Source organism: Dicentrarchus labrax, unplaced genomic scaffold (genome assembly GCF_905237075.1).
Source record: "Dicentrarchus labrax unplaced genomic scaffold, dlabrax2021, whole genome shotgun sequence".
In the NCBI taxonomy this organism is placed as follows: Eukaryota; Metazoa; Chordata; class Actinopteri; family Moronidae; genus Dicentrarchus; species Dicentrarchus labrax.
The window spans coordinates 19626138-19652970 of NW_026136706.1; the positions used below are offsets into that span (position 1 = coordinate 19626138).

At 41.2% G+C, this 26833-nt stretch overlaps 2 protein-coding genes across 2 annotated transcripts; both read right to left on the minus strand.

Moving 5' to 3' along the window:
- Positions 1-276: 276 nt before the first annotated feature.
- Positions 277-9379, minus strand: LOC127365612 (RCC1 and BTB domain-containing protein 1). Its single transcript, XM_051403876.1, has 12 exons — positions 9229-9379; positions 7760-8007; positions 7039-7189; positions 6789-6955; positions 6045-6203; positions 5855-5962; positions 4726-4868; positions 4447-4637; positions 2445-2571; positions 2183-2334; positions 1910-2040; positions 277-1730 (listed from the first exon to the last, which is right to left on the minus strand). Exons 2-12 carry the CDS (start codon positions 7883-7885, stop codon positions 1590-1592), a joined length of 1596 nt encoding a protein of 531 aa, XP_051259836.1. The 5' UTR covers positions 7886-8007; positions 9229-9379; the 3' UTR covers positions 277-1589.
- Positions 9380-11465: 2086 nt separating this feature from the next.
- Positions 11466-26748, minus strand: kpna3 (karyopherin alpha 3 (importin alpha 4)). The gene is made up of 17 exons (XM_051404181.1): positions 26586-26748; positions 23775-23819; positions 21085-21174; positions 19200-19229; positions 19025-19077; positions 18840-18935; positions 17382-17467; positions 16248-16334; positions 15994-16163; positions 15609-15653; positions 15333-15464; positions 15071-15199; positions 14653-14757; positions 14269-14340; positions 13812-13974; positions 13570-13664; positions 11466-13481 (listed from the first exon to the last, which is right to left on the minus strand). The coding sequence occupies exons 1-17, from the start codon at positions 26652-26654 to the stop codon at positions 13383-13385; spliced, it is 1566 nt and encodes a 521-aa protein (XP_051260141.1). The 5' UTR covers positions 26655-26748; the 3' UTR covers positions 11466-13382.
- Positions 26749-26833: the final 85 nt, after the last annotated feature.

Sequence of the window (26833 nt, forward strand, 5' to 3'; positions counted from 1 at the left end):
ACACCAAACTGTAGAAGTTTACAAACCAACCTTTTCTCTCAAAGACAAACCAAGTCACCATCTCAAGACTAGACTAGGTTTATGTTACTTCCACAGTTGCAGTATAAATTCAGTTTGATACAAGGTGAAACAAACACTTTGTGGTGTTTGACTGCATATGTTCTGTATGCAGACGGTTTGCATCTTGTGGTTTATTGATGATTTATGGATGTACAAAAGAAGATCAGTATTATTGTCCTGTCAAACGTAATAATTGTGCTTCAAATATTACTATGATACATTAAAAAAACATCCTTTTTATTTGGGTTAATTGCAATATATTTGACATAAAACACAAGAGTCAAGAGTCTTTTTATTAATTTGCTTGCAGAGGTCACACAATTTAACTGGCACATCATAATACTCCAAATCAATCAATAGACATAATTGATGATTTTGAAGTAGAAATGTCCTGCATAGAAATTAGCAAGCGTGTTCTTCAAAATACTCAGTAGTAGTGCAGGTGTCACTAAATGACTTTATAAATGTTAATACTGTAAACTACTGTTATCGACATACAGTAGATGTGATGTGGATGAAAAGGTGTCCAGGCCCATACACGTTAAGCTAGGCCACGCGCCTCACTGTAAACTGATTTTTAATGGCTGCGTTCATTTGCAACCAGGCAAGTTTAACCGCCACATAACACCTACTGAAGTGTTTTGTGCGATAAAAATAGTTTTAGCTGCACTAAATAACACTTTCCAACCTATGGAATCCACAGCCGTGGCTCACAGATGATCAGCAGTTTAAGACTGAATCTCTCTGAATGTTCTGAGGCTCACTTGTAACCTGAGTTCCCCTCTTTGGGTCATCTTTCAACATCGCAGCAGTGGAGGCCACTAAGACTAATAATGGCTGACTGGAGTTTGACCTAAGCAGACGTAATAAAAAAGCTTGAATGTGTATTCTTGATTATGTCAATGTCCAATATTGAAAAGTACTTATTCTGTCCTGACATCTACAAGTGCAAACAGCCTCATACCTCAACCTGAAAACCATGATTCCAGATGGCACATCCAAACTATGATGTGATTCCAGTGAAGAGGAACAGAATCATATTCAAAATGTTTCAAAATAAGTGCAAACACTAAATAAGTAACTTGGTCAATTACACAGAATAATATAAAAAGTAAAGTGATATCAGGCGACTGGCAAGAATCTTTCAAGATAATAGAATCAACAACTTGATCAAGCAATAGTATGCCTCTCAATGCACTTCAGCTCCTGCTTTACATCAATATGTGTAAATAAACAGGCAGTCAGGCACTGTGGCAAAGAGTTACTCTAACTGGACTGTGTAAGGATGCTGCTACCTGTCGACTCAGCCTTGTAATTCCGGTATGTACAGCTCACATAATGGACACACTGGCTCTAATCTGGAATGAGATGAATATCAGATTGGAGAGTAATGGCGGTGATCTAAAGATTTCCTATGTGTAACCAACCGTCAGTGAAGGTACGTGGAGCCAACTGGGAGCGACGGAAGTCCTTTTAGAAGTCACTCCCCGAGACTCTGCATCTGTGTCTGTAATCATCTGGGGCTGAAGTCAGTTTTTGAAGGCTCCACAGCGGCTGGCCCGACAAATGAAATCTTTGAGCAGATTGCCGTCAATCTGCCAGAAAGCAGCGGTCTGGGTCACCTCAGTGAGGTGATTCACACAGAACTTAAAGCAGAACTCTTCCAGGTCCTGAGTGTCAAAGGTTAGAACACAAACAAGTTAATTGTTGTTCATTTTGATCAAATGTTCTTCAAGAAATGTACGAGATACTAGGAGTAGCTTTGAGGGTCCTATTTGTGTGGTCACGGATCAAGTCTTCCTCTCTCCGTACTAAAATACATACACAGATGACAGTTGGTCTGACTGACCTCTGCATCGTAGCGCACAGCAGCAGACAGCAGGGAGAAGGCGTTTTCAACAGTGATTCCCCTCTTTATAATATGCTGACATAGACGCTTCAGGCGGTTCTCACAATATGACGTGGCCAAGTCCAGCAGCCCTGAGAGAGCAGAGACAGTAACGCTAAGTTTTAACAATTAAGACACAGACAATGTCAGTGTAACGTGTGTGTGTGTGTGTGTGTGTGTGTGTGTGTGTGTGTGTGTGTGTGTGTGTGTGTGTGTGTGTGTGTGTGTTCTGACCAATAGCATCCTCAGGAGGCAGCTCCACATTGTCCGTGTAAAGGAACTCTAGGAATGAGCGGTACACTGGGTAGGAGAACTGGTCTATCTCAATCACCTCCTTCATGTCTTCATTCCAGTGGGACTGGAACATGGATCTGAAGTGTTCACACCTACACAACAGTTTGTTTTCAGAACAGATACAGATGTTATTTATTTTTCTATTATTTATATTCTACAGTATAATGGCTTAACCTGACAGCTGTGAGACAAAATCCCTGACCTGATTTTGAGAATTGCTTTGTGGATGTAGATATATTTGCCGTCAACGCAAAACTTGAGGTCAGCTGTCTCTGGGTTGTCAAACTCTTTCTTCAGAGACTGAGCCACGGTCAAGAAGTCATCGTGCTCTGGAGAGAGAAAGCACAGCCATGCATGCACACCACACACAAGCTCTGGCATTAAGAAGATAAAAAAAAAATAAAAACTGTAGCACTGGTTTCAACTATAGTTTTCTTGTATATATTTTTGCTGAGGTTTTATTTTACAAAAAATTTCCATGTGAATTTCCTGGAAAGAATGATTTATTTTGGTGCTAACTATAGGTCAAATTGAGACAGTGCCAATTAAATGCCAAGATTGTCTTTAGTTGGTGCACATCAGGTAAGTTGAAAAGTTCTGGAAGAATGTGGTTTCCAATAATACAGTTTCAGGGTCCTGTTATCACTGACACTGTCAGTAAGTCCTAACAGTGGGACACTGGGACACTTGAATAGAACAGACATTGTTATTGTAAGTAGCACCTGTGCTTTTCCCTCTATGACACGTCACGTAAATGAATAATTAATAAATATTTATTTGGATATGAATGGAGTGGGGGTTTTTTTTCCAAGGAAATGTATCTGGAAAGGAACAACTGCCTTTAAACTTAGCAAGTCAGAACTTCGCCACTATTGTCCCGATAATTTGTACCCAATTACATTTTTCTGACCAGGAAACCCTCAAGAAAATGTTTTATTAACTATTACTAATTATTAGAAACCCTTGCAAATAATGGACATGTAAACAAAGTGCTATCTTTTCAGGGTTGTTTTTTTAAACACAGACAAGTATTGTTGAAAGGGATTTAGTGTAAAGTAGAGGAGCCACTGGACAGTTAGGCTGGAATAAACCCTGCACAGGCAGATGACCAGAGCCACATTTTTATACTATTAACTATAAATGATTTATAATTACTAAATTACCATACATTTTTAGACTGATTCATACGTCCATGGCAGCAAATTGAATTGTATATAGTTTAATTTAGTTAACATATATTCAAATGCTTTGTAGTGTCTCTTTTGTAACTGTGAAGGACTTTCTAACTTGTCTTGAAGTAAAATGCTATACCAAACTATTTTTCACTGCCAGCCTTGTTTTTTTTTTTAATATACGTGCAATATCCTGACAGGTAACAAAGTTCTGTTTCATTCCTTCGTGGCTACCATATGTCTCCTTGTGCTCTGTGCAGGTGGAGATCTCTCATATAAACACGTGCATGCATAGTGGCCTACATTCAGCCTCTCTGATCTACTTGCAGATTAATCGCTCCATAGATCTGTGTTTGGGTTCTGTATTTTGCTTGCAGGTCCAAAGGAGGTAAGCACATTCTGTGTCATTCGGTGTTTGTCAATTCTGCCTGTGACTTTACGATCAGAGAGCAATGTTGCCCTCTAAGGCTGTGGTTCACAAGCTATCCTACCTTTCCTTTTCTATCTGTAGGTTTTTAGGCATATTTGTCTTGCATGTTGTGATATAGTATCCTCTCCCATATTCGATCCGAAATTGGAGAAAAGGTCCAATTTGTTGTATCCAGTTTGGGAAGATGGCAACAATAAAGGGGGGTGTCACTAATGGAGAACTATTCGGCAGTTTCCACGAGAGCACCCTGCACTGTTTCAAGGTTTTATTGCCATAACTTGCTTCTGGGTCCACGCTAGCATCAGTTATTCTAGCGTTGGCTTTAGCAGTTGACCAGTAGGTGGGTTCTTTGTGGCACGACTGGTATGAATCATCAAAATTCTAGGAGGCCGAATGTACGATACCACAAGGTTTTCATGCCTTGTCTTTGTCCATATTGTTTCCTGCCACTGACAGGTATCCAGGAATTCTCAGAATCAAAGTTACCACACATCTTTGAATATGAACACAAAACGGCTCTGGAAAATAGTCAAATGTGACAGAAACCTTGAATGGTCATTTAATAACAACACCATCACTGGGCACGAGCCCCCTCGTCTTACCCATCGTAAGAAGCCTCCACATAACTGAGGGGGTGGCGAAGCATGCAAAGACATCGTCGGTGCAGGTAAAGTGCGTGAGGTGAGGCAGTACTATAGACTGGCCCCTGCACTGGCCCCACATGTACACCTGACCACTCTGGGTTTTAGCAGCTGATGTGTGTGTGGAGTGACAAGCAGCAATCTCCACGATTCTGTCAAAGAAGCCAGAGGAGAGAACTGAGCATTGTATAAGACAGTGAGAAGGGAGTTTATTATCTCTGTGGTGATGGTCTCGCTCACCTCTCTTTCTCAGCCATGATCTGAACTGGGCTCAGCTGGTTGCTCTTGTTGCCGGTGCCCAGCTGTCCATATGTGTTGGCACCCCAAGCATAAAGCAACCCCTCATCTGTTAGTGCCAGGGAGTGGGCATAGCCTGAGACAATCTGGAGAGGAAAAAACACTTTTTGATCTAAATATCCACAATTTTAAGATGACAAATCTAATACACACTTTTTTTGAACCCTAGTGGGAATTTACCGTGTCATTATTCTATACACTGCTATTCTATGATTAATTCACCCTTTCAAAGTCTGGTGCTGACATTAAAGTCAGGGGCAGAATCACATGTAACAATGAATATGTGGTTTATCTGTTAAAATGCCCCTATGATTTTTATTATGTTGGGACAATTAAATGAGTTAAAAACCAGGATCTGTGAACATAATTGTTCCATTTCTAATCCTGATGTTAACTCATTGAAAGCTAGGCAATTTAATAGTCATAACCACAGCTTGAGTGAAGTGCATTATATGGGCACTGAGACTGAATAGGGACAGAATCCTTCTCCAAAGTGAGACATACTGACATCCTCATTCCCAATGGAATTAATGAGAAGATTTAATTTGCTTCTTATGAAGTATTTCTTATGAAGTAGATATAATTTGTGGTGTTTTCCATGTATTTTATATCATGTGACTCTGTACTTGTAGCTCCCCTTGTTGAGATATGCTTGTGCCATTGTGATAACCTAAAATTAATCCCAATGGTTTATATACATTGTGAAATTGTCAGAATACACGCTGAAGAAGGGCATCTTGCCTGAAGCGTCCATGTGGCAATACTAGTGCAACAGAACTTGGAGGGAATACTGAGAAGTAAAAAAAATAAGAATCTTTGTAACAATTCAATCACAACTTTATCCATCATCTTTATGGCAGATTCTTAAAAAATGGTATTAATTGGTGGACACATATCAGGATTTCTTCTTGTAACCAGTAGTACTGGCGTACTGGCTGCTTAAAATGTCGACTAATTGGATTGTTGATGATTACATATGCTTAGATTATTACGGTATATCAAATCTCCTAGTGTGCATGTGTACTGAAAGCTCCATTCAAGTAAAAGTTTTTATGAGTGTGTAATCTCACACCTGTTGCACACATAAACCCTGCAGAGCTACAAGGCGACAGGGAGTAAGCTGGTTCCCATTATTTCCAAGTCCAAGTTGTCCATTCCCATTGTAGCCCCAACCGTACACCTGCAGGGACATGAAGAGAACATGAGTGTTGGGGTGGATGGAGATGGATAACACCTAGCTCCAGCATAAATTAAACAGTCACCTCTCCATTGTCCAACACCGCCAGAGACGAGGTCTGACCACAGACGATACCGACAGCCACTTTGTTCTGCAGGCAGCTGGACACTCTGCGGGGTGTGGGCTGGTTCGCCGTGGAGCCTGAACCCACTTGACCACAGTTGTTGTAGCCCCATGCATACACCTGGCAAACAGGGGGGTGAAGGCGAGACGTGAGACAAACCATTCAAATGATGGAGAGCGAGAGAGAGCTCCAGCCAGCACTAGTTGCCAGGCAACCAGCAGAAAAATATACAGGCCCGAGCCAAGAAGCAGTCCTGTTAGCGAAGTTAACTGGCGGTAGCTTTATATTTATTGTAGAGACATGAAAGTCGAAATCTATTTTCTGATCTAACTCTCTGCAAGACAACAAAGAACTGTGTTTCCCAGAATGTCAAACTATTACTTTAACAAATCTCAAACTATTCTTCCTCTTTTTGTTTTTTATTCAACCAGTAAAGACAACATTTTGCTGTATCTGGGAACCGGTAGGACTACAGTAAGAAGCTGACTATGTTTGAAGTAGTTTGAAGCACAAGACTGAGCTTAGTTTTCAGCTCAAGGGGATCAACTACTGCTGTGTATTGCCCTGCAATGGACTGTATGACTAAGCTCTGTCTGTGACCAAAGCTGAGTCACCTGCGTCATTAGAAAGGCTTTAATGGGGTTTCCATTCTGTTGCATGTACAATTCTGCCGTAAAATAAACGTATTTGTCTCCAGACACTCACTTCTCCTGAGTCAGTCAGAGCCATTGAGTGGTGAGAGCCACAGGCCACCTCTGTGACCTTCTTATTGAGCAGGCTGGCAGACACAAGCACCGGAGCTACTCCTTGGTTGGTTGTCCCATTTCCCAGTTGGCTGTAACCATTATGGCCCCAAGCAAATAGCTCTCCATCTGAAACACAAAAAGATTAGTCATTCTGCAGCACTTTTTAATCCAAATGTGAAGAGGAGGATTAAAATGTTTTGTGCAGCTACCCTCTGTGGCCAGCAAGATGTGGGGTCCGCTGCCATAGCTCAGGCTGACCACCTTCCTCCCACTCAGGAAGTCCACCTTCTTGGGTATAATGGTGCTCTGGCTGTCCCCTGTTCCCAGGCAGTTACTGCAGTTCAACCCAAATACATACACCTGAGGGTGGGGAGAGGAGGGACAAACCAGAGAACATGTAATGTGGATCAGAGATAAGCAGGGCTAAGCAAAGACAGCCCCAGTCAGCCGAGTAGGTAGCAGGTCACATTCCAGACACACAAAGATAAGAGTGTAGTAGATACAACTGCACTGATACACAGGGGTGACAAGCAAGGACGGGAGCACTGGCACACTGTTTATTTTGATATCTAAAAGAACCATAGCAAAGGTTTGGCAACTGCATACACACTACTGCTGATCTATTATTCAACAAAAGATTTACAATAAAGGTTAAACATATGGAAACCTATTGAAGCAGGAAACTCCTGAATTCACATTATGCTTTTCTAAATGTGCACAAGCTTTTCCGCAGACCACTTTCAAATCTGTAGTGAGGCTGCGATTCTTGATTTTCTGGCCACTTGGGGGCAGCAGAACAAGCTGTAAGCATAACATTGACATATTTTTGCATTATAATTTAATTTCTTAAGCAACCCTAGAAGTCTTACATTACCAATGAAAGTCAGTAAATGACTTCCCTTGTACACGGTTTTCCCTCTGACCTCTCACCTCATCATCGTTGGTGATGTAGATGGTTTCATTAGCAGACATTCCAAAAACGCACGCTTTCCGTATTGCAGAGAGCTCCTGCGGCCCCATCAGGCTGAAAAGGGGCCATTTGGTTACATCCACCATGATGCACTCACTGTCAGTCTGTGGGTGGTGGGCTGGAGGGAGAGCACCTCAATCCAAAGGCATGGCAGGCGAAAGGGGCAGGGGGAGGGGGTGAGTAGGCAAAGTTGCCAGTGATGCAGACGCTGTTGTGAGTGGGTTTGAAAATATACAGAGTCAGGGAGCAAAGACAACCTCTATAAACATTCATTCAGTCAATGCAATGAAACCATGCTAAACCCGCACCTGATTTTGCCGAGGAGATTAGAGAGAAGTTGGGTCATGTGGTGCAACATTAGCTCAAACAGATCAGGGCCGGTATGTATTAAGCTCCTTAAAGTTTTTGTCTTAAGTGCTTCAAAATTCTCAGAGTGATATCCATTTATTTCCTCAGTCTTATAATTAACAATACATGGCAAATATATATTTAAGACTTAATCTCAGATCGCAAATAATTTAAGAATGAATTAAATGTACAGAGGCAGAGGAGTATTGATTTGTGTACTGACTGTCTTCGTTATGTGTTGTGAGGTTATGTATTGTGATTGTTCATATATAATATACAGATATAACAGATATAATATAGACTTATATATGTAGCATAACTATATAGTAGTTATCCACAATTTAACCACCAAACATGTAGTATACTGGTCTACCCAGCGTTCAAATAAAACTCACTTGGATGTCATTTCTCAGAATGAAACTAAATATATAAATAACTATAACTGATTAAAACTGTTACCTGATAACTTCACCAGCTTAAGTCTTGAAGCTCTGACCTCTGACCTCTGACAGACAGCTGCCTTTGTAGACTTTACTATAACTCTACTGTAAACAATATAACATCTGCTTCAAGGTGGATTTTCTGCTCTCTCTTCAAACCACAGACAAGCTGTTTCAGTCTCACTGAATACTGTTATTGGTGAAAACAATATTTGGTATATAATTGCTGAAAGTCTTGGTCACAGAGGCTTTATGTGTTGTAACAACACTGCTAAACCCAGAGCAACTCACAAGACCCACTCCTCCTGTGTATTGTGTTATATTATACACACACACACAGACAGAGAGAGAGAGAGAGAGCAAACATGGGCCACTTCACTGTTAAATGAACACAGTTAGCTAGCTGGCTAATGTTGGCCATTGTTACAAACGCATTATTCAGCAAACTGTCCAGCTGACACAACACAGCCAAGTGAACCGAGTTGGTACTCGACTGATCCGTTTTGAAAGTCTCTCTAATCTAACATAAGCTAACTCGCTTTCCAGCTGGCTACCGTTAGCGAATTTAGCCTGGGAGGAAAAAAAGACAGTTTTATAAACCACTTTCAAAGCTACAGAAGAATAACATTAACATTTCCCACCTGTTAAATAGATCTGTCTCTGGTGTCGGTTCTGGCCGACGGTGTCACCATGTCACACGGGTCGGTAGCGGGGGTGTGTGTGTGTGTGTGTGTGTGTGTGTGTGTGTGTGTTTTCACTTTCTGCTGAAGCTGCCACACTCGCTGCTCTGACGCTTATTTGCGGAAGTGCGGAGAAAAATAATGACACGTGATTAATAGACCAAAATAATCGAGCTCAGACTCGAGCGGTTTTATGCTCTGAATCCGGTCCGCGACTTGTGGTTCTGACCGAACAAGATACCTGGGATGTATTTCAACACATTTTCCACTCAAATATTTGTTTTTCTTGTTGTTCACTGTACTGGATGATTAATATGTGCAGAGATAGACATGATCTTCCTCCGCAGAGGGAGTTCAGTGACAACAGAGGAGTATTGTGTAAGACAGCCGAAAGCTCCAGAACAGCTATTGAGTGGACACTATGTTCAGGAATGAACTTCTATTCTTAACTCGGACTTCCTCTGATGGAATATTAACTCTAGAAATAGCACAATGTGAGCATGAAATCAACAGAAAAAATAAAGCCATTGACGTTACATTTTTATAAAGGCTTACAGGTCTTGATGAGGTTAAAATGCAGGGGCTTCTTTGTTATCATGTATTGCATTTTCCCTTCAAAATTGTAACCAATCAAATGTCCACACAGTCCACCTGGGGGATCTGGATCTGGGTCAAGCAGCATTGATGTTGTGGAGGCCAATTCAACATGTTTTTGTTACAGACTCTGCAGGAAACCCACATTTAGGCCAAGTTAATCATTGCCCTTGAGTCAATGTGTTCACCAACAGACACACACACACACACCTAACTAACTGTGCCACTTAAAAAACAAATATGTTCATTACACAATGGGCCATTATAAGTGTCCACTGTACGCTTGATGTTTTTAAAACACAAAGCACCAAGCCCGCCCTGGCCTGGAATCACCTGTGCAACATGACTGATGTGCCCGGGCTTCAGGAAAATTCAAACATCATCACGCGAATAAAGAGAAGAATTGAGATCCATTAGCAGCAGACGATCGTATGACCGCCATCCCATTGGTTGCTGCCAGATCTCACCTGTAATGTAAAGGATGTGCCACAGAAGAACAATGATAGGCGTAAAAGCACTTACAATTTTATGATAGTCAGTTTGCTCTTACACATGGAAAGGGAGCCATGCAGAAGTTGTAAGCTCTAGGGGGAAAAATGTGTTTCTCTCTCACACATAAAACACTTTAAACCCACCCTTGTTAAAAGCTTCTTTCACATCCACGCTCATACAACTTAAATTTGACTAACAGCTACTGTATGTACTGTATGTAATCACAACACTTGCAAGCACGGAGGATCCAACGGCTAAACAGCAAGTTTATTTTGGTTAGGATCAGAAACACAGATCATGTCCTGAGGGTGAGATGAGATCAAAATCCCCTGACTGAAATAATGGTAATGATGGTCTGTGGTGTTTCAGGAAGAAGGGGGGGAGGGAGGGTAGGTGTAATGAGTGGGAGAAATGGTGTGTTACAATGTTCAGTGAATAAGATTGGAGGGTAGCAGTTACTCTCAACAGCAGAGAGCAGCATTGACCATTCCCATGGCAAACTCCAACAACAGGGAGACCACATATTACTGCAGCCACATCTCCCACTTCAAAATTCTCCAGTTGCTCAAAGATTTTTTTTTTCTATTCAATAAAACCCTAGTTTTAGTTGAAATGAAAAACAAAAGGCACAATGATTTTCAACTCATTCTTGTCTTTAATATGCACAAGAGTTGAAAGCATCAATGAGCCACCTTAAAGAGAGGAATTCAATCTAAAATTTATAAAAAGATATAAACAATCAGAGGCCAAAACGCTGTCTGTTGCTTTTCTCCTATTATTTTATTTAAAACAACTTTTCATTAGCAAGTAAAAATCTTGCAACAAACATAAGCTTGTATCCAATTCAGATACAAGGCAACGAAATTGTAAATCTTTAAAGTGGCTCGGTCTAGTCTGCTAGTTCATGACTGTACACCCTCTATAGTTTTGTTCAGTAATAAACAGCTAGTCCCAAAAACAAGCCCGGGCTGCTCATAACAACCCCAACCCAATATTTAAAACCCCCAGTGTGACCCATCCCACACTCCTCCTCCTCCTCCTCCTCCCCCCCCACCCACCCCCCCGCTCTAAACCCCTTTCAGTAGTTAGCAGCCAACCAGAGGATCATAAAGTCTTCGAGACCAGGGTTGGGGTCGGGTTCACGGTGTGACACCTTGAACCCGCACCCACACACCAACTGGGACATGGGACGGTACATTTTAAACAGCCGTCACCACTACGAAGAGAGAAAAAAAAAAAGAAAACAGCCTGTTCCAATTCATCAGCATGTCATCACAATACATATGCAAGTCAAAAATAAAAATAATGAAACAAAGAAATATTGCTTCCAAAAAAAAAAAAAAAACCCTCCCCAGCCATCTTTGACAGTAAGGTTATCGTCCATCCAATGACTGTCAGCTGCAGCAGCTTTGTACAGGCTTTATGTAAATATATTCATATATTCATTAGACGGCAAGGAGAGATACACATCACATTTTTGTACAATTATTCAAATTGAGTGATGACATGTGACCTCTTCATCGAAAAGTTGTAAGTACTGTAAAGGTCAGGACCTGTACTCGTTACATAAGTCTAGTCTTCAATGAGTATAGGTCCCTTTTCTGCAGGCAGACATCAATATGCCTCTCAGATGTGTGCATAAGACTGAAGAAAAGGAAAAAAGGAAAAAAAAAAAGACATATGGGAGCTCCACAGACTCAACCAGAAGAAGCTGAAACATGAACCTAAAATATTAGTTTGAAGATAGAATTTAAAAAGAATTAAAATAAGCTTAAGGTCAGATAAGCAATTTGGGTCGATTTTTGAGCTCAACTTTTTTTTTTTGTTGAACCCCGCCCCCCGCCCCCCTTTTCCAAGTTTCACATTACAGGGGAGTCCCAAGCACTTGATCACAGGATGTGACTGAGCTCCTGCTGCAGAAATGGATGTCCTGTAGGGGGATAAACACTACAGCTGACATGTTCCTCTTCTCTTAAGTCTCTGCGCCTTCACCTTAAGGTGCTTACTCCCGTGACAGGTATTCACATCCATTAAAAACAAAAACTGCTGTCGCTCTGCTGAATCAGAAGCAGGCAGTAAGCAGGTCTTACAATTGTATGTATTGAAACAAAAAAGAAGAGAATTATGGCATTTTCTTCACATTTTTGATGATTTCTTTTTTTAAACATTTGATAAGGTCACATTAAAAAAGTGACTTCATTGAGTCAGAAGTCCCGTCAGTCAGTTTGCCACGGAGTCCTCTTTTTGCCTAAGAGCCCTTTCACCCCTCCGCCCTGCCCCAGGACTCTCCTGGGGGGGGCAGCAGGGGTCCGTGGTTAATCATGGCTTAGCTCTGGGATTAACTCTTTTAACTGGGTGAGAGAGGGTTATTGGGGTGCCCGGCCATCGGGGAAACCGTGTGACTCAAAGTGTGTCAAAGTGTGTACTTGTGTTAGTGTGTGTGCGCGAGGTTTAAGTAACACCAGAGGAAAATCCAGGGGAGGGAAAGCACAAAAATAAACCACAAACAAACAGCAGTATTTTCTTCCCATAAGTGATATGATGGCTTCTAACAGAAGTATGCACACAAATTCTAAGTGTCAAAAAGTGTGTATATGTGTGTGTTTGTGACTGAAAATGTGCTTGTTTTTGTCTTTATGAAGACTTGACATTTGGCAATTAAATCTTGCCACGAAGGCTTTTTCTTCCTTCTGGTTTTATTTTTGTGATATTTAGAAGCACTGGCAGAGAATAGTGGCAATCCTCCTGATGCAGGTTGCCAGATGGTGATGGTGCCTGTCGAATGACCAGGACTCCTATGTAGGGTTGCCGTGTTCAGTGAAGGATGACCATTTGAAAGAGAAAAAAAACAAAAACACCCCGCAGTGTAGAGACAGGGGTGGATAATTCCTTCAATGGTGAGTTTCCATGTTGAAGTGATGCTAAGTAAATCCTTCGGTACCAGGTTGCCAGGTTGGAGGAGAGATGGATGAATGTCTGGGGTGATTACAGAGTACCCGTGCAGCTGGTTGAACCAAACATCCTGGCTTTTAGAAATTAAACTCCTTTGTTTGCATGTTGGAAGCTGGATCAAAGTTGAAGGTCCCTCCTTGAGTGGTGTCAGGGATCAAGCTGGGATCCTCATCAATCTGAAAAGGACAGATATCATTCTGAGATCACAGCAGAGACAAAACTAATGAAAATGTTGAGGCGTTAAGTCACTGGTAGGAAACTTACATCATCTCCTGAAAAGTACTGATCAATAATCTCGAAGGCTAGTTTGTAGATATCCTCATTCTCGTGCTGCTGCAGATTTTCTATCTTCTCCAAACCTGAAATTTAAAAAAAAAAGACAAATATAACCTTTCTTCTACCATTAACAACATTAACACTGGGAGCTGGCTACTGCATATTATGAATAAGACAAATGAAGAGCATACTGAGGCATAATGTAAGCAAACCATCCACCAGATACAGACCTCCACACTCCTCTATGATCTCTGCAATGGTGCTGGCTTCGTCTCCTGCCATGATGAGGATGTTCTTCAGGCCGTCCAGGACAACCTGCACAACCTGGGAGTCCTTCACAGACAGCAGGTTACAGAACGGAGGGATGACATTCTGCTCCACCAGGAACTCCACCTACACAAACCCACACATACACACCACATCCATACTTGATTACAACATAGGCACATGGGTTACAAGTGTGGAACACATCCTTGACCTTCATATGTAAAACAAGTCAACATCGCCTAGTATCTTCCTTCAACAGTTCTGCTTGTTGAAAAAAAATTACAAAATGAGGTATTTAAATTGTGAAAATTGCATGCTGTTTAAATTAAAGCATATATGTTGAATAAAAAACACACTCCGTATAGCAGTAAATGAGGTGAAATAAGCCCCAGATTTCGTTGGTCCCAAACCCCAGCTCACCTGGTCTTTCCTCCCACTGATGGTGAGGTTGCTGATGGCCCATGCTGCCTCCTTCTGAGTGCCAAAGTCACCCTGTAGAGAGACAGGCTGTCACTAAGATGTAGAATAGACCTGCTATGTGCACAACAGCATAATGCCAAGGGACATAGAAAAATCTAGGACATGCTTTTGTTCAGTGTTCAAGTCATTTATCAAGAGTTGTGTTACTTCTCTGGCAACAAAAAACATAGAATGTGTTAATGCAACTGAATACAAACAATTAACGCCAACATTATGCTTTCCCAAATTTAGAGTCTGATACCATCTGTTGAGAAAGCTGAATATAAAGTATAGAGAACTTAAAGATTTAGGAATTTCTTTCCTGTTCTTCCATCGTGCACAAACCTTAGCCAGTTGGTGGATAATCATAGGAATCAGTCCAGCATCGATCACAGCTTGGACCTGCTGTTGGTTCCCAGCTGTAATGTTGGACAGGAACCAGACTGCTTCCTGCAAACAGACCAATCCCAAATGGTCACGACAAATGGCACTATATCTTGCACACAGACATGGCTATTCTTCCAAAATCCTGCATGTCTCTACCAGTACTTTACGGTTTCCCATTGGGCTAGTACACAGGGAACAGAGAAGGGGATTGCCCTTCAAAATAATTTTTGCACTTCACACTTGATTGTGCATATAATCTGGCTACAGCATCATAACCTTGAACAAGTTTGTTACAACAAAGGCCGACTGTCTACATTTAAAAAAAAAAAAAAAAAGTGTACAAAAACAACAACATGAAGTTTGAGGCTGTGGTTACCTTGTTGATCTTTTCTTTAGGGTGAGTGAGCAGGTTGGGGAAGTGTGAGAGGACATCGCAGTTGAGCACAACCTGTGTCTGCTCATCTGTCCCTGTCACGATGTTACCCACTGCCCTCAGAGCTGCCGTCTAGAAAAGGAGGGCAATAAAAAAAAATGAAATTACTTTGCTTCATTAATTCATTGAGGATGACATTTTGAAATGGTCATCTTACTGTGGACAATAGGCAAAGGCTAATTCAATCAATAAAACAAAGTCTCACCTGAACTTTGACCTCCTGATGGCTGAGGAGAGGCACAAGAAATGGAACGACTCCAGAATCAATTACCATTTGGATCTGCTCATTGCCCCCGTCCGTCAGATAAGACAGAGCCCACACTGTGTCTACTAGGATCTGAACACACAGAAACATGAAGCTGTGAGACCATGTCCAGTAATTATGCTGTTAGTAAAATGGCATGCTGACAACACAAAGCAAGTCATTTTTCAGCAAATACAAAATGACAGGTCAGTCACCCTTCTCCCCTCTGGTACTTACATTGATATCGGTGTGATATATTAGCACACAGAGGGCAGGCAAAATCTGTGGGGAACAAAAAGTAGGTTGTGAGTGGGTTGGTTGTAGGCAGAGGAATAGATGGATCAGATGAAGGCAAAACAGGCAAAAAAATAAAAAATAAAATAAAATCACAAAAGAGAAATAGCTGTCAAACCCAGACTTCAAATGTCGCAAAAGAGCTTTATAGTCAGAAATTCCCCTGGGTGATGAGGCTGATTTGGCTACTGAAAAGGCGCTGCAATAACTCTGTGACTCAGCCTGCAGTGAAACAGTCAACTGCAACACATCCATCTGTCTGGCACATGAAAGCATACACACACACACGCGCAGACACACACACTCACGCATACACACGCACACACACCTCTTGCACGGTCTCCATGGGCGGTGGTGGATCCTTGTTGCGGCAGAGGTTAACAATGACCCAGGTAACATTGCGGAGGAAGGTGATTGGGATTGATGGGTTGATGAAAGAAAGCAGGGGCTTGACCACGCCCAGGGAGATGACATAATCCCTGCACTGTGGACCATCACCTGGGCAGGCAAGGGGCAGAGGTCAACATAAGTCTGCTTCCAAGCTGTGTATGTAGACACTTAAATTAGAGGACTACTATTTACCTATAATGTTTCCTAAAGCCCATACAGCCTGTTCACATACGTTCTGGTGGGGCGAGTGTAGCAGTCGCAGGAACAGGGGCACTGCATCTGGACACACAAACATCAAAGCATCAAAAACTTGTCCAAGGAGACAGATTGTGCAATTCTGTTGATGAGTGATGAGCTCTGTTGCCGGTCACACCCGCCGCCAAAATAAATAAACTCTCGTCCATGAGTATGTCACCATTCCTGTGTATAACAGCTAATCCAGAGCTAAGTATGGGTATCAACAAACATTTGACTGAAACAGAATACGGACTCTGTTCTCGGGAGTCAAAGCATTTCAGGGGAAAAAGATGTTTCACTATTAAAAGATTCCTTTCTAGCGCACATTTAAAGCCTAAACTAGTGTACACTCTAAGATTATTTTCTTTTGGTATTTTTCCTTCCTCTTCTCAGGAATGTGGACAGACAGACAGTGCATGATTAACATCTCCTGATGCACCTCTTTGGGTGGGACAACATTTTGGTGACCTCACTCAATTCCCAGAATATCCACCTATCCTCTACCTAAGCTGAGATCTGATCAGCCAAAATAACTGTAAACACCTGTGTGGGTGATAATCCCTGTTCAGAGAATGTGTGGATATGACATGAGTCAGGTGGCATGAATCTGATGTTTTCGAGTTATTTGAATGTTTGGCCAAAGTTAGCAGGATTATACCCAGACCTTCTTTTCTGTGAACTCAGTTTAGATGTGAATTATTCTTCCTTTCCAATAGAATAATTAAAGATTTTTAAAAGCAATCATTAGCTATTGCTAAGTCATCAAGATTAATGTTTTAAAGATACACACAATATTTAAACACATTTTCCTAAAATAAAAGATCCAATTCAAGTTTAGTTCTACACTAACTTGTGCCGTCTTTGTAACAGCTGGCTATTCACATGAATGCAGCTCATGGTTTCTACTCTCCAGTCATTATGGCTTTGTTTCAAAATAAGAGTGCATAGTTATCTAATAAAAACATAATCCAAAAACATTTCTGACTGCCTCATTGAGTGAAAACACAAATAAATATGCTAGCTCGGCAGACTGCAGACAGTATACAAACATAGACTGCAGGGGTAAGACAGAATGTGGGGTCAACTTACTGGATTTAACCACAGCCTGAGTCTGTGCTGACGTCCCAGAGGCAATGTTGGTCAGAGCCCAAGCTGCCTCAAACTGAAGAGAGGGGCTGTTGGACAAAGAAAAAAAACAAGTTAAGGACATAAAGACGGCTCATTTAGGTTCTACAGTAGAGTGGGAGAGAAAAGGGGGAATAATAATAATAATAATAATAATAATAATAATAAATATTGATGTGAACTGTTCCTGAATTCCCAGCTGCTATTAAGTGTTTTCGAAGGCTGGTTTTTTACCCCCCCAGCACTTAATGCACTTGTCTGTTTTTGGCCTTTCTATAAAGGGCTTTTAGAGCAACATAGCTCAAACCTATTTTAATCAAAAGCGTGTTGCTCACCAGGGCATAGTGGAGTTTTCCATAATTGTTTTTTTAAAACATAGATTCATTATAATGTGAAATCCTAGTGAAAACAGAGTCTATGTAGTGCATAATACATCTGACACCAGATCAGTGGTCTAAATATCTTGCGGTTTGGTGAACTGGGGCTGTGCTCAGAAGGGGGGGGAAGTCATGAAATTACTTATTTTTTTTAAATGATGCAACACAAAATACTAGAAATCACACAGTTGCAAGTGATCCTCACACCGCCCACCAGCCAAATGCTAGTAAATCATAGCAAAGGGTGGTAAGTCTGTCTATCCCACTAAATATTTTATCAGGCAACCAACAATGAACTGCATCTACTGGTTTCTTAAGCTTAAGCCTGGATGTAAAACAGGAAACAGGGCGTGGTGCTCTTTGTGATGGAACCAGCCACTGTGGTTGGTTGCCTGTGGACAGAATTTTTCTGCCATATCACAGATTAAGACTTAATGTCTATTCTTGTTCATGTAAAATTGTGCTCACTTTCATGCTGGGATTCTGTACCTCATCATGTCATTAGGCTGAGCTGGTTTGGCTTTCTGCCATAATGCTATGGCAACAAAGTGGGCTATTTTCTTTTGATTGGTGCACATGGGTTATTTACTGCATTCTGCATGAACTTAATAGAAATGTCCAATATAAGCTGGTGGTCCATGTTAACATGACGCTATCTGTTGTTGGCTGCCATGATAACATTCTTACAACTTCTTCCTTCCAACCTCTACCATCCCAACTATTCATTCCCCCCTCCCCTCAGTGAACACAAGGTCCTGGGAATTGGGGAACTCCGGGGGACAGGAATGCTGTTATATTTGGCATGGCCTGGACTGAGAAGACCAGCCAACTGTCCTGCGCGCCTCCACACTCTCACGTGTGGACACAGTGGGATAGGCACACACTCTCATGCACACAAAGCGTCTGTTGCGGCAAAGACTTGATGTAGCAGTGTCAGTAATCCATCACAGCAGTCCGCAGTATTAACAAGTAGAACATTCTGTTCGTCGCATCAGAGAAAAATAACACTGAAGGCAAGCACAAACAGTTTTGGAGGCAGACTTACTTGTCGTCCCTTTCCAGGCATTTGACTAAAATGGGCAGGATCCCGGATTTTATCAAGTCGTCGATGGGAGGGTTTCTGTCACTCGAGAGCAGTTTTCTGACAAAGGGCAGGAAAAAAATCTCAAGAACTTCATATACAACAAAAAAAGCTGCTGTATTTGTGTGTGTGTTCTGTCTGTAACTCACCTGGCTGCCTGTACAGCACTGAGCTGGATAACTGCATTATCACTGGTAGCGTTCTGTAGGCACAAGGAGTGAAATCCATTATAAATATTAGCACAGTATTTTTAGTCAACAGAGTTTTGGAGCTATTGCCGGTACATTTTACTGTATAATAGAAAGGAGTGTTGTGAACTCTTACCTGTAAGATGGCATCAAGCGTAACATTTTGCTGAACAAAGAGAAATGTAGATGAAGATTAGCACTGTCATAGTCATAATTTGCTGAGCATGTACTGTTATTAAAGGAAACCACTCCAACAACCAACTGCTAAACTGTGCAAAAGAGTATTTTCATTGTGGCATTAGGGTGCAGCAGTGTAACAAGTAAACATTTTGTATCTCATGCTGCTCAGATATTATTTTCACACTGTAGTATGTTGTAGTATGATGGATTCAACAGATGTCAGGTGACTTATGGATGTTTTAAATACTTTTGTAGCATAACAAACAAAACAAACTTCACAATACCAAATTTGACTGAGATTTTAACAGCTTCCCCACAGCATCTTGTGTCTGACAGGAAAATTTGTGATGCAGAATATGCAAATAGCTTGGTGGCTTTCAACTGAGACAATGAAGGAAATAACAATGAGCTGCACCCTCTACTTTCCCTGAAGTGTCTTTGCTTGTGACTCCAATAGGTGCTAGCTGACCCCACCTCCAGGCTTGTTTCAGTATCAAGTGATACTAGGGATTTCTGTCAAAATCGTAAGATAACCCTGAACAAACAATGATAGTATTAGCTTTCAATCACAGCTCCCATGAGAGTATGACACGCACTGTGGCACACAGTCATCCTGTTTTTGATCAGTGCTTTCCTTTCTCACTGATGCTGCTGTGGGCCACAAATTAAGGCCGCAACTTCAGTATGTGATTAAAATGCGCAGATTGGTTTACTCTGCAGGCCATCCCTCATCATTTCATTATCCTACTCAAACAACGTCATCAGAAGTCAGTGGGTTTATAGATATTTTGGACAGTATATTCCTACACTCTGCTGACATACAGCATACTATATTATGAGGTGAAACTAGAAGGCCCAATGAAATGCCAGTATAGCTTTTTTACAAAGCACAGACTTTATTAGCCAGGATATATTGTACATAAAGCACAAAACTCCCCAAAAAAAACCCTTACATCGTTGAGAGAATAAGACGGTGAATTCACACAAATTGCAAGAGATATTTTTATATGTACGCCTTCTTCTTTTGTTTTATCTATTTTAGTTTTAAGATATATTTCTATCAGATGTCTAGTGCCAGCCCAGTTCAATGGAGGTTGATGATATTTAATTTGTGTTTAAAGCTAGGAATAATAATCCACAGAACATGCCATCTGCAGTTTTATAAATATACATTTTTAGCTTCTCAGGGTGGTGGCAGAGGTTTCAGCAGCAGATATTACAAAACTAAAAATCTGAATGGACAGACTCAATAAGGTAAAAGGAAATGACAAAATTAACTCACCAACCCCACCATCTTCCTAACATATCACATAATCACCCTCACCAGATGGAGGTTACCCAGTTCTCATGGAATTGTAAATGTTCAAATTTTCACTTCTAAATCTACCATGACAACTGGGAAAACTCCATCTGCTGAGGAAGAACGTATAATGTGGCTGAAAGCACCAGAACAGCTACTAAATAAACCTTGGTGGTGTTTTTGAATGTCAGATGCTGTTTCCAAGATCAAGAATGAACTTTCAATCTCAACTAAAGAGAAATTGTTTTTGTAATCTGGGTGAATTGGCCTATTTGATGTTTGGAATAATAAATATTAGTAACAGAAAACAATCATAACATGACAACACACTGAGATTTAATTTGCACTGTAAATGCTTTTATTTGGGAGGAAATCCCAGTAGGAAATCAACATTTTATTCCAACTAAAGGTGTTTAGCTACTGTTTCTAGTTTGTATCTTACACAGTTTGAAAAGATTTTGTCCAATTGATGCATTATCCAGACAGTCCGGTCTCACTTCATCTTTCTCACTCAAACACATACACACACACCCACACTTACTCCTTTGAAGTCTGAGTCGACATCAGAGTCCTCCAGACTCTCCTCCTGCGGGACATTTCTCTTCTTCAGTAGATGTTCGTCTCGTTTGTTCTGACAAGAGGGGTAAAAAGGACAGAAAAGCAATGAGGGGAGGAGATGAAAGTTTTCATTAATACATTCGTGAATTCTTTAAGCAACAGTGGATTGAGGTCTACCTCAAAAACTTTTTTTCCCCCCCCAAACTTTTACTTTCAGGAGTGTAACCTAGATGTTAGAAATCCCACTCCAAGTGGGTACATGACAGAAATCTGCCTGCAGTATAGTCTGCAAAGCAAACACACACTCTGAACACTGAACCTTAACCCTCATCACACTGTGCAACCCTCCGGCAAGCACCCATTAATTCACAGTGGAATACAGAGACACCCAGGTCCATACAGAGAGGCAGAAGACCCACACATCCTATCGATACAGGACATGTGAGTCAGTGGTAGGAGGAGATTCCCTTGCCCTACATTCCTGAGCATCATGCTGATGTGCGTCACTGATGACTAATCAGCTAGTGCAGTGCTTCTTGCTGCTCTGATCCAGCTAAATGGAATGTGCTAGACTTGAGAACACCTCAGCACCCCATAGCAGTGACGTTCTCCAAAACGTCTGCTGATGGTTGTGCTGCTCTACATGACTGTTTATAAATATTATTAAGACTTCATCTGGAAGCACAATGCTACAGTGTCCCATGTGTTTCACTTATTAGAATAACCAGTTCAGATCGCCCTGTACCAAGTCATGAATCTGTCCATCGTCTAAATGTTTATCTCAAAATATGTTGTTTACATGCTGGGATTTTCACTGTCACAGCTTTACAGAGCAAATACTTAGGTTCATTTAAATTTCTATTATTTTGTCTGCCACCCAGTTCCTAGAACCAGAGGGCACCTTCCTCTTCCACTACCCACGTTTGCCTTTCCTATTCCAGGAGACTAAGAGGGAACTCTGAATGATATATGGCTCAACAAATGACAACAGCTTTATGTGGGCCAAATTTATCATTAAGACAATGGATAAACTCCTACTAAAAAGATTTTTAGAGGAACACCACTACTCAGTTTGGACTTAATAGCAGTCACTGATGACTGAGCCATACTGATTGTGTTGGTACTGTAATCCTCCAAGCTTTTATACTTCTGAAAAAAGGTACATAAACTGATCTACTCTTCTGTTACAAACCCAAATCAGTCTCCAACTGTGAGTGAAAATCAACTTCAGAGCCATCAGCGAGTTAAAAAGATCTGTGACAGAACTGATTTTCCAGTATAAAAATAGCACGCAAAGACAATGCAACACTTCATTTAAAAGCTATTAAAACGTAACTCCTGTTAAACAGTATTCAAATCTTCAAGACACATAACTTCCCTTAGAAACAGTTTTTGTCTGAAGACAGAGTGGTTTATTCCAGGGATTTCAACTGACCACTCCACAACCCACACCTGGAATCCAGGAGCTAACACTGATCCTACCAAGATGCTGAGGATCTGTTTCCAGAATATGACGATTTGAACACTGAATAAGCTTCTTGTTTCCAAGTGAGTTTTGTTCACAGTTCTAACCAGAAAGAAAGACGGACAGACAAAAAGATCCCACCAGGCACTGTCTAGACTCACTTCCTTCTGACTGTGGAGACTTGTTTACATACAGATTATACTCACCAAAACTAACATAAAACGTGACTTGTATTGCAGGGTGAAGTTTTGCTTTAATTATCAGCCTTCGTACAAAACTTAAACATGCCCTGCTACAAAAACAATGTTTATCTTTACACAAGTTATAGCTGAGCAACAGCAAATGACCTGAGAAAAGAATACTTGGTCAGGTGAAAAAACAACTACCATCAGATTAAGGGCCCTTTGCAGGATATAGGCAAGGATGTATCAGAGTGAAAATCAAGTGAAAATGACAGTAACATAGTTTTAACACTTGAGCCAGGTTACAGATAGCTGGGGAACTCTAACTGGTTCTTTAATATTTGACAAAATGTTATCAAAAGATGCAACAAAAGCCCAACATACCAGAGTGATGGTAAGAATTACGTGGGGACAAAAATGTTATTCAAGGCGTACCATGTCATCTATGAAACATGGTGGTGGTGTTAGTGCATGTGCATGTATGGGTGCAAGTGGTTCACACGTGGCTTGTTCTCTAGCAAACACGGGTATTGACTGACTCTATTTACAGCGCAATGCAGTTTAAGTTTAGAAAGTGAGTTTTGTAAGCAAACTTAATCAGCTGTAGCCAATTAATCTTGATTCTTTCCATTTGCAAAAGGACAAAATGAATCTGACTGTCATGTGGCTAATGTGCTGTCTGTATAGCAGTATCTGTACTGCTTAGCCAAAGATGGTTTCCTAGGGAAAGAAACACACTCAACTATCAACCATATACTCTATATGAAATGATAAAGCTTTGCTGTCAAAGTAACAACAAAGTCTGTTAATAAACATCTCATCATTTATAGACTGTAAAGTACAAATGGCCGACAACTGGCAGATACATTTTTCATCAACAATGAATTAAACAGCTTATATATATTCTATAGCTAAAACTATTTTGTATGCCCTGTATGGCTGCCTACTAATGTCCAACTCCACTTGTCTGGACAGACAGAGGTCTGGTGTATCTGAGTGTAGACAGACGGTGAATCTTTTTCTTACCTTTCTCAACTCAACTGTCACCTCATTTCGATGTCTTCTCATAGTCTGTAAAAAAAGAAACAAAAATAAAGACAGTAAATCAGAAATCATTTGCTTTTTGACATTTTCCAGAGATAAAACCATTTATTGCAGTGGGAAATATAGGCTACATTGCGGATAAGAAAATGACCTAATAAATCACAAAATACCATGAACAAAAGAGATCAAATTGCCCACCCTCCCCTTAGTGTGAAGGAGAAACTATGGTGACCAAGAAACTTGTAAAAATGCCAAAAAGTCCCATCTAGAGCCAGTGTTTGGTTTGTCCATTCTGGGCTACTGTAGAAACAAATGGTTGGTTCAACATGGCAGACTCAGTGCAAGAGGACCCGCCTTCTCTGTAGATATAAAAAAGGCTCATTCTAAGGTAACAAAAGCACAATTCTTACCATCAGGTAATTTTACACTACTGAAAGATTTCTTCCAATTTCTTCCATTTCTGGTCTTTAAAAATGACAAAACTTCAACAACACTGGGCATGTAGATCACTTTTTTATCAATTTAGGCATGAATCTGTGACTTAATTCTAAAACAGAAACCACCACCAACACATTTGATCTATTAAACAACTCAAAAGCAGCACAAGTGAGTAAAAACTTTAACTTTATTTGTGTGTCTGTTGGGTTTCCAGTTCATCCTGAACAGTTTGAGATGGTCTACGATCTTGTGACTGTTTGAAGAGGTTCATGTTGCTTTCCTAAATAGCCTCTTGCGTAATCTGGGACAGTCATAACTCAGGAGGCTGCGGAGCGGAGAGGTGTCTCCCTAAACACTGCAAAACAACAATACCACTGCACTGACCCATACAAAAATTTCCCTTTACAGACAGCTGAACATCTAAATACAATACTCCAGCTTAACAAGAACAATGAATGCAGCCCAGTACATTTAAATGAGTTTATTTAGCCTAATTCTGTTGGTTGCTGTACCCAAAATATGAACTGTTCCTAAAAGAACATACACCTACAAAGACGCAGTAGCCCATAGAGGCACCACAGTTAATACTCAAAACTTTTATGAAACCTGCAATTCTGCAAGACAAGAAAGACATGATATTTTTGGGGTAAAAAAAAGCTTCAATCTAAACTATAAGCACGTTATATATGATATCCAGGAAACAAAGGAGAACTTATGACGTGCTGCAGCATGTTGGACTTTACTGCTTTGCAATTCAAAGCTGTTCCTAATGATGTCAGTTATGAAGAACAATCTGTTATGCCTGACCTAAATAAATAAAACTCAAACTGGCATTTTTTTCCCCCTGCTGTAGGCTGAGTCATCCATTTAGGAAAACTCAAATTCACGCAGACGCTCTTAAGAGGACCCAGGTCAGACATCCAAGATGCCTGAAATAGCATCAGGAATGCACTTGGCAGAGACTGTCTGTCATAGTAGCCATGTGCTTGTCATACTGACTCTAAGTTTCAAAACAACCACCTATGGGGCATCAATCTGTGCTTTTAGGCAGATGATGATGGTGCTCCAATCCCTGGTGGATTGTGAAGGGCCGTTCCCAGGCATACTTTTCTCTTTTTGTTGGTAAACAGCTGAGAAAGTTGCATTTTGATAAATGACATAGCATAATGTACTGAACCAGACTATGTATCTGTTACTTCTCCCTTTGGTCCAACACTGTTTCTTCTTTTCTTGGCTTGTCTGAACACAGCCTTTGCCAAATGGTTTGGTCATCATGTCAACGAGCATTACAGACAAATGCAGTCACAGAGATTTATAATTAGACTTGTTGGTTGAATGATGCTGCAATTCCCAGCGTTTTAGACGACAGTGGACTCGCCAGTAGGGCACACACCATAACGGTGGTGGTTTTATCCCCAACTTTAACGTTAATATAGCTTGGCAAAATGTCTAAGTAACTATAACCATTAAGAAATGTGAGAGGTGACATTACCGCGTTACGTTAGTTAGACCAAGTTATAATTAATAGTGCTGCTAGCTCAATGTTACCTTAAGTGCCTATTTCCCAATGATGGATCCTAACTCACACAGTGGACAGTTTTTAGCCAGCAGCACATTTGTTCCGTTTTTCACCTCAAAGTAGATTGTAAAACCAGGGTCGTCGCATCCTTACCATTCAGCAACCTGTGTAGTGGCTTAGCAAGCAGCTCGGTTTAGCTGGCTCACCTGGCATTACATGCTAGCTACTCGCCTGACAACGTTAGCAAGCTAACAAGGAGGGGCAATGTTTGGTTAGGGTGGACGTGGAGCAACCATGTAATTCAACCCAAACCGATGTTTTACGAACAATGACAAATGTATGAGACGTTCGCAAGTTAGCATTGATGTTACTGAAGGTCAGCTGGCTGTAAAACACAGCAAATGTCAAGATTATGGTGCCGGGCAGGCCCAGCCTCGCTTACGACCGGTGTCCATCCAACTAGCTAGTTAACGTTAGCTGGCAGTGACAGCTACATCGCCTGCCTTTAATTCTCCCAATTACAGCGTCCAACTGTGATGTTACTTACTCTCTACAAACATTAACTACTGGGTATCGGTAGGCCACTGGTGTTAACGGGATACATATAACAAAAAAACGCGTAATTACGGTAGAAATACACCGTTATATCAAGATAGGCCAGTAGGCACTTCTGATGGCGAACTCTTAACGATAGCTTACATTAGCTAGCTAGCTAGCTAGCTAGCTGGCAGCTGCAGCCGGGGCCAGGCTCCCCAACGAGGCCCAAAGACTGTCGTTTTCTACGTTAAACCAGATCGATTCATGTGTATTACACTCGCGTTTATATGTCCGCTCACCTCGACATCTCGTCCCTTATTTTTAAAGCTCTTGATGCGGTGGTTTTCCAAGCCGGCGTTTTCTGCCATGGCTGTATGGGGTTTGGCTATTACTCCGGCTTTCGGGATCTCCTCCGTGTTAAGACGAGGCACGGCAGCTCCTGTGCTGCTGCTGGCTCCGGAGAGGGGGAGGAGGACGTAACACAACGCAGAGTGAGGGGAGGAGTTAATGCATGCCTCCTGCATGGGCTGTCCTGGTTTCCACGGCT

What these genes read in the sequence shown, in the direction of transcription:
- LOC127365612 (XM_051403876.1), bottom strand. Translation starts at nt 7,885, where the DNA reads ATGGTGGATGTAACCAAATGGCCCCTTTTCAGCCTGATGGGGCCGCAG. An exon ending in CATCTTGCTGGCCACAGAGG is followed by an intron (nt 6,956 to 7,038) that starts GTAGCTGCACAA and finishes TTTGTGTTTCAG; the next exon opens with ATGGAGAGCTATTTGCTTGG. An exon ending in GCCTCCTGAGGATGCTATTG is followed by an intron (nt 2,041 to 2,182) that starts GTCAGAACACAC and finishes CTGCTCTCTCAG; the next exon opens with GGCTGCTGGACTTGGCCACG.
- kpna3 (XM_051404181.1), bottom strand. Translation starts at nt 26,654, where the DNA reads ATGGCAGAAAACGCCGGCTTGGAAAACCACCGCATCAAGAGCTTTAAA. An exon ending in CCATGGAGACCGTGCAAGAG is followed by an intron (nt 15,654 to 15,993) that starts GTGTGTGTGCGT and finishes TGTTCCCCACAG; the next exon opens with ATTTTGCCTGCCCTCTGTGT. An exon ending in AGTACTTTTCAGGAGATGAT is followed by an intron (nt 13,482 to 13,569) that starts GTAAGTTTCCTA and finishes TGTCCTTTTCAG; the next exon opens with ATTGATGAGGATCCCAGCTT.